General features: G+C 37.5%; 1 protein-coding gene across 1 annotated transcript; it reads left to right on the forward strand.

Moving 5' to 3' along the window:
* The first annotated feature begins 557 nt into the window (after positions 1-557).
* LOC105171524 (BTB/POZ domain-containing protein) lies at positions 558-6,534 on the forward strand. The gene is made up of 13 exons (XM_011092673.3): positions 558-1,051; positions 1,511-1,694; positions 1,963-2,031; positions 2,122-2,220; positions 2,369-2,448; positions 2,536-3,361; positions 3,644-4,332; positions 4,732-4,816; positions 4,918-4,969; positions 5,064-5,113; positions 5,831-5,878; positions 5,981-6,168; positions 6,269-6,534. The coding sequence occupies exons 1-12, from the start codon at positions 702-704 to the stop codon at positions 6,155-6,157; spliced, it is 2,709 nt and encodes a 902-aa protein (XP_011090975.1). The 5' UTR covers positions 558-701; the 3' UTR covers positions 6,158-6,168; positions 6,269-6,534.
* Positions 6,535-7,989: the final 1,455 nt, after the last annotated feature.

The following is a 7,989-nucleotide window of genomic DNA, read 5'->3' on the forward strand; positions in this document are numbered from 1 at the left end:
TTTTTTTAAAAATATAAAATTATATTGATAAAAAAGATTTTAAAAGTACACTTACATACTATCAAAAAGTATTTATATGCACTGACCCCTTTGCATTGGGTTCGACAAAAAATGGTGCTATTGACCAAAAAGTTGTATAAATTTTTAATTTTGTACATTATGTTGACGTCCCAATGTATGACTTTGTACTTATAAGGGGATATGTAATATATATAAAATCAACGTTATATGTACATAGATATGGAGTGAGATTAATATTATTATATATTTTTTCTTATAAATATAAAATTATTAGAAATTTATATATTTTTTTTGTTAATATATGTATTATTAATTTAAATCATAACAAAAGAAGGTCAAGTTAAATGGTGAATTTTTCTAAAGAGTGTGAGCGTAATTTTTTCTTTTAATTTTATATTTTTTAAAGAAGTCTAAGCATAATTAATCATTTTATTTTGACCGATCTTTGAATATTTGAGCAGAGTATCGGGTCCAAAAATTAAATAAACAAAGAAATTGGGACTACTTATAAAATTTTAACAAATCTAGAGGCATTTTCACAATTTGCCATTTCTTCCCCGTTCTTTCCTTCACACTATCCACCCACTGCACTCTGTAGCAATTTATCACTCTCGGATCGCATGCAATCCCCGTTTTAAAAATCCGCATAGAAATTCCAGCTATACATACACATCCGTCGTATGTATATGTACGCCATGGAACCTCCGCCACCTCAATCATTGGCATCAGAACCGCATCACTACTCAAGTCAGCGATACAATCACCGGAGCCACCGCGGGGAAGCCGGAGGAACGGTGGAGATGACGAAAGAGTCCTCTCATTCCGATAACAGTGCCAGTAGCACCAGCGGAGAGAGACGGGGAGGAGGCGAGATGCATCGCGCCACACTGGATTGCAACCTCGCGTCACTCTGCGATCACATTCAATTGGAAGGGTTTAATAATGGTGTTTTTTCCGACGTCGTTTTAAACGCCATGGAGTCCACTTATCATCTTCATCGCCTCATACTCTCCCGGAGTTCTTACTTTCGGTATACCATCTTTCCTCTTTCGATATATATCTTAAAAGATCAATAAAGAGCTATTAAAGTTATATAGTTGTTACTTTAGACCTATTTGATATTGAATTGGGGTTGGATATTAGTTGATTACATTAGTTAGCAAGTGATAGGGTTGGACAGAATGTTTTGTGTAGATACCTGTCAATTTGGGCCCTCTACATTGATTGTTTTGGTGAACTTGTTCGCTGCCAGTTGCTTGAGGACCGACAAATGAAATGACTCTGTTAACTCTGTGAAATTAATCGACTATCTTCAACAAAAAACAAAAGAACTACCAAAATTATTGTTGAGTGACTGTTTTCTTATTAGTAAAGGACAATGATGTTGAAATGTGATTTTGTTTTCTTGTATGTGCGACTTGTTTTTTCACCCTACAAGTTTGCTCTTCAATTGTAAAAGACATTACTTAAATTCACCTGTACTCTGCAGGAAGATGCTCCAGGGCCCATGGAAAGAAGCCAGTGCGCCGGTTTTGACCTTGCACGTGGATGATAAAAATGTAAATGGTGAAGCAATGGAAATAGCTTTGGCCTACCTCTATGGACATTATCCTAAGCTTAATGACAATAATGCATTTCGGGTTCTAGCTGCTGCATCTTTTCTTGACCTTCAGGTAAACAATGGCAGCAGTTACAGATCCAAAGGATTTCATTTATGTAGAGGGATGTAGTGCAGAACCAAACTCTTTCCTTGTCTTTGTCAGTGTTCGGTCTCACCAGATTTAGAGCAGTCAAATGTTTACAAAGTTGTATTGATGGATACCACTTCACTTTTAATGTTCAACTGCTCAGAGAAAATTCTTTATGCTTTTTTGCCTCAACCTCTGTTGCATAAATTTATTGTCTCTGCATTGCCTTACATCTTTGACATGTTACATGCAGGATTTATGCGAAATTTGCACAGACTTCATCATAGCAGAATTGTGGTCTTCAAACTTCTTAACTTATCAGGTCTAATTATTTTTTAGAATGATAACAATATAACATCGACTTACTTGAATATAAGTCATTTACTGTGGACTGACATTCATCTTAGTGTAGGTCTTTGCTGAGAGCCAAGACTATGGCATACATGGGGAACGTGTTAGAAATGCTTGTTGGGGCTACCTCTGTCAAAGTGGTGCTCAAGAATTGAGAGAGGTACATGTTTAAATCTTCTGGCAGTATAGTGCTATGAGCTTTCGGACATACTTTCTCTTAAGCTTTGACTGGTGATAGGACATAGTACTTTGTTTTGTTTTTCTCTTTAAGATTTGATGAGCTATATCCAACCTCTTATCTATATCAGGTGCTCCCAAAACTTTCCTCTCAAACATTACTGGCTCTACTTACCTCAGACGAATTATGGGTGCCCAGTGAAGAGAAACGGTGAGGATTCTCATTTGTATTGTAAGGTAAAAGTTATATAGTTGTAATGCTGAAAGTTATCTGATTCTTTTTCTGGAAACTGGGAAGGTTTGAACTGGCACTATACACTCTTCTTGCAAAAGGTACGCCTTGCAACGAACAACATCAGGAGCAGGGAAGTTCAAGTTGTGAGGTGGTAGGAAGTATCTCTTCTGATTCTCCCAAAGTGAATGGGAAACATTTGGCTGATGAAAGGAAAAATGAATTGCTGGAAACTGGAAGAGGACGCTCAAAATCAAAAGATGAATTTGAAGGCCACAATGCAGCTCATAGTATTTTGTTTGAGCTTGCAGATTCCATTGTGGATTCCCATGCTGACTTTGCCAACTATGATCAAGCCCAAACAGCATGCAATAAATCTAATTTGGAGTCGAGATATAATTGCAACAGTGGACGACCTTCAGCAAGTAATGCATTTTATGCAGATGACACTAGTGCCCCAAGTTCTTATCTGAATGTACATATAGGTGTCCGTGTTGGAATGAGTGGGTCAGCAGGCAGTGGTTTGGCCTCAGAAGGACCATCAGATGAGGAGTCCAGCTACCAATTGAACAGCAGTTGGTCTCCAGGAGATCAAATGCAATGCAAGTCGATGAACTCTTCCTGTAATGTATTGATGCCAAATGAATGGGAAAGATGCAACATGTCACCTCTGACATGGGGCGGTAGGATTGTGGGCAGAAGAGAGGTTAAAACTTGCCTAAAACGGCAATATGGGATGAGCGGAGAAGATTATGATTCTTTTCTCAGTATTTTTGAAGGGGGCTCTCTTTTATACTGTAACATGTCTTTTGAGGCACTCTTAAATGTAAGAAAGCATCTTGAAGAGATGGGCTTCCCTTGCAAAGCAGTGAATGATGCTTTGTGGTTACAGGTATATTACTGACTTCTTGCGTACATTTGCTTAAATAGTGCTCATCCTCAGGGAGGATCTGAAAAGTCATATTTCTGAGTAACCTGCTTGTTTTACAGTAGCAAGCTGGTTTCAGCTGAATTTGATGATTAGGGATGTTACTACATTAGTTTATTTGTTGATGCAATGCATATTATGTTTTCGACGTCCCATAATAGAACTTTGTGATTGATTCTTTGATATAGTTCATTTATTGCCACAGATCTCACTTGTACTGCTCTCACCATTTTCTGCATGTTATAGATGCTCTTAAGCCAGAGAGTCCATGAAATTGGTGCAGATACATGCAAAAGTTGCTCTCTCGTGAGTATGGCATGTGCATGTAGACAACCATTCGGGTACTCGCGTGCAGCATCTGGATACTATGTGCAAGATCATGACCACAACAATTTACCTGCCAATGACATAGGGCATGTCTATATCACCAGTTCTGCTCAAGGGGAAAGAAATGGGCTCTTTAGGCCAGTGCGTGTACATGACAGGGGCCCTATTGATGGATTAGCTGGAATTGGACGCGGAACTACATCTGTGCCTGTAGTTGCTTGGCCTCCAACTCGTTATGTCTTTTCTCGCGTTCCATTTGGTATTGGCAACCGAAGTAATCAGCAACCTCCAGCTAATGATGACCCAGAGAACAGAGCTGACAACAATGGGGACCTTGCTGGGGATGGGTTGACAGCATTGGTTGGGCTCAGTCAGGGATCAAATGATGTCACTAACGTGCACGAGGTGCACATGGGAAGAGAATATGAGACAGGTCTGCAGAGCAGACTGGCAGGATCCTTAACCCCTAGGTCAAGTCCCAGTTGCATTTCCGTGCAAATGGTTGACTCACCTGAGCGTACTGCAGGGATTGAGTGGGAGAATTCAAATAGCTCTATATCATTGGATATGAAGACACCTTTGAGCCATTTCCCACCTTTTCGCTTTGCGTAAGGCATCCTTTCTTCTGGCACAGCCATTGAGATTTTTGCTGTAATGGTTAATCTTTTAAGATTGTTCAAGATGGATGGTGGTAATGTAGATTTGAATACATGTGGGAACAGTCAAAGAATGGTTGTCCACTTGGTCCTTAACCACTTTGTGTACTTCAATGCCCATAGTTATGACAAAATGTAGCTGACCCTTCTCTTACACTTTACTTTATGAGCGAAGATGAAATCTATGCACTAGGATAATAGAAATAGTGATCTGTCTTTGACTTGTTCTAGTTAATGGAGAACTTTGAGAATATATAACTTTAGTAATTGGCTTCTCGAAACTGGTGTTTGATAGTTACTGGAATAAACTATTGTACTGTAGTCTTTGATCATCCTGTATTGGTTTTTCAGGGTTGAATTTCATGATGTGCATAGACTCACTGATGGCCAAGTTAAGCACTCCCCTGAAGTATTTTATGCCGGTTCCTTGTGGAAGGTATGAATAAAGAAAAGTAATTTACGGCTGATTCTGTTGATCCCGCTCTCTATCTTGATTGATAAATGAAGTCTGATTTTTTTGGTCTGTTGGATACATAGATTAGTGTTCAGGCTTTTAGTGACGAAGATCCTCAAGGACGCCGTACTCTTGGTATTCTTCCTAAACTTTTGTAATAGAATAAATTTTGCCTTCGGAAGATTGTATTATTTAATTGCTGTACTTTTTGTTATCATCTGTCATTCAGGTCTTTTTCTTCATCGCCGGAAGGCAGAGACCAGCGATCCACTTAGAAAGGTACTTGTAGTTGCGATTTTTGGCTGCAAACACAAATTTGATGGGTGTTTTTGCAGCCCAGGTCATGGGAGCATTTTGCACCACCCAGACATGATTTAACACTTGGTTCTTGTTGGCTGCTAACAGTCTCCATAGTTTGAATTCTCTTAAATCCCCAGACCACCAATCACCAATAATTACCATGATGCTTATGAACAGATGCCCTACTGGTTCTCCACAGCTTCATGCCCGAACTCACATGCTATAATAAAATAATTGTGTAACACTTGGTTTCTAACTTAGAATCATGCTGAAATAATGTGTTAAAACTCATGTTACTTTGTCACAACAGCTTCATTACTGTAACATCATCATATTAATATCAGTCCCAGTTTTGTTATAAATAAAAACCAGGATACTTAATAATTGTTGCTCACCCTTACATTTCTTTTGGATGCTCACCAAACCCATGAAGGTTTTAATAATTAGTTTTTGAAATGTACAAGAGTTCATTGTTCTTTGAAAATTATCCAAACACAGGCGCCTTCTTGGAAACAGTGCTACCAAAAAATTATTTTTTGTCACATTATTCTAAGTCAATGTTAGAAAAGCTTTGTTGAACCACTCTAACTGTTAGACGATCTTTTGTTTGCTTGTACACCTGAAAATAAATTAAATTTCTTGAAAATGAAAGTATGATGTAACTAATGCTGCATTTTCTGCCTTTTATGATTCCAGCTTCATATGTATGTTGATTCCAGGGAAAAGGTTACTGCTAGATATCAGGTGAACTGACTAAGCCAATGTACTTATTGCAAGAATTTTTCATCATTAGTCGAGGGGCCATAATGTGTCGTTAACTAAGTGTTACAATATATGAACTTTCAGTTGATATGTCCATCAAAGAGAGAAGTGATGGTTTTTGGAAGCTATAAGCAAACAGGAACACTTCTACCAAAAGCTCCAAAGGGATGGGGTTGGCGAACAGCATTGTTATTTAATGAGCTTGGTGATCTTCTTCAAAATGGCGCCCTACGTGTTGCTGCCGTTGTGCAGCTTATCTGACAATTTTTGAGGTAAATAACGCGCTGGCCCTTTCAATAGAATACTAGGTGCGGCATTTTTTAAGAAACTAAAGATGTTAATTCCTTGTTTTTTTGGTATTACATGGTTCAGATGGAGTCAAGCAGAATTATGGTTTTCGCTGCACAAGTGATATCAACATTTCAGCACTTCAAAACCAATTCTGTGTTCCGCATTCTCTGGTCTGCACCTAATATTTGTATTCTAGACTTACATTTCACGCACTTGTGTAAATTGCCAGTTCTTTTTTAATTTCATTTTATGCAGTTTTGTTGCGGACGGGAAGAGAATTGTGTATATGTTATACTACTCCTGTCATGCCTTACCATTCAATGCAAAAAATATGTTGGTTTTCCTGAGTTGATGCTGCATAAGACTCTTATTTTCTATTCTTTACATCCCAATGAATGATGTCATATACATGATAAGTCTCTCTGGCGCACAACTACAAACAATCTTGAATGTGAACTTTGATCTTCATTTCAGTCCCGCAACAACTTTGAACTCGGTTATGTTTGTATTTCCTAATCTAGGCATGTCGACTATGTGGACGGCTAAACTAAGGTTGTGAGCACTGAGAAATCATGTTTTTTTTACAATTCATAAAGTTGCGTTTCACTGTTAGGGATTCAAATTCCTTTGCCGGATGTGATATTCTGAAATCTGTCGTATTCTCTCATCCAACTCCATCGAATTAACCGATGCATTTACTTATCAGAATGAGTGGTGTTAAATGGACTGCAATCTGCAGCAGATTCTCTTTGGTATTTCATTCTGGGAATTATCGTCTGATTCACCAATGGCTTGGTTTTGACGATTCTTCTTTTGCTTTTTTGGTTTCTGGGTTACTTGGTTTTGACAATGTGGCACAAGACTTTAATGAAACACGTGAACTGTTTCGTTTTGGCGGGCATAATGACTGGAAATGAGCCCACGACTTCGTACACACAACAATGTCTTGTAGAAGTTTAGGTTAATTGCCGAACAATCACAACTTCATTCAAAGATAAACATCTTTTCCACCAAACACAAATAGATAGGGATTTTCATTATCATATTTAGGTGGTTGGTGGCACTAAATACGTAATATCTGTCAACGCTGCCTTTCCTAATTATTATATTAAAATCAACACTACAAGACCTTAAGTTCAAAAGAAAAGGATAAACTGCAATCGACACTTTCAAGGTTTGCTATAATTGTAAATATTCTCTTCTCATCTGAAAAATTACAAATTTCATATAAGATCAATAGTTGTTTGATAAATATTATTTATAATGGGCAATCATATAAGGGTAGTTTTTTTATAATCGTTAATCTTAAAAAAATATTTATAATTATGATAAATTTAAAAAAGAAAACGTTAGTAATTTACTCTTTTGAAAAAAATGAGTTAAAAAAAGTTTAGAAATAAAAGTGGGCAGCATCTTAAGTGCTCCTGGCAGGACTTGAATTCTGATGTTACAAATGTCCTATCAGTAAACGGAATCTATATTACGCATACGTACAAGTAAAAAGCAATTGAATTGTCATTTTGGCCCATGGTATTAATAACAAGAAACAAAAGGCCAAAAGATGACTTTGACTATGTGATGATGACCCTTTAAAGCCCGTTGCTGGACTTTTTCTTAATCATTTATGAGTCATGGAAGTGTAGTTTGGTGATATCAGTGGAAATTGCATATAAAAAAATATCCAATTTAGGGATGAGCTTTCATCTTGTCTTGCAATAATGCTGAAAGTGGGTGTCCAAGAAAGAAAGTAAAAGGGACATGAGAGGCTGTGGTACTTCCAGTTTTTGTTTTTCTTCTTGTTT

Source organism: Sesamum indicum, linkage group LG10 (genome assembly GCF_026168435.1).
Source record: "Sesamum indicum cultivar Baizhima isolate 11 linkage group LG10, ASM2616843v1, whole genome shotgun sequence".
NCBI lineage: Eukaryota > Viridiplantae > Streptophyta > Magnoliopsida > Lamiales > Pedaliaceae > Sesamum > Sesamum indicum.

Excerpts from the sequence above, each read along its gene's own strand:
- LOC105171524 (XM_011092673.3), top strand. The coding sequence starts at position 702 with ATGTATATGTACGCCATGGAACCTCCGCCACCTCAATCATTGGCATCA. Across the intron at positions 1,695-1,962 it reads CATCTTTTCTTGACCTTCAG|GATTTATGCGAAATTTGCAC; the intron begins GTAAACAATGGC and ends TGTTACATGCAG. Across the intron at positions 4,333-4,731 it reads TTCCCACCTTTTCGCTTTGC|GGTTGAATTTCATGATGTGC; the intron begins GTAAGGCATCCT and ends TTGGTTTTTCAG.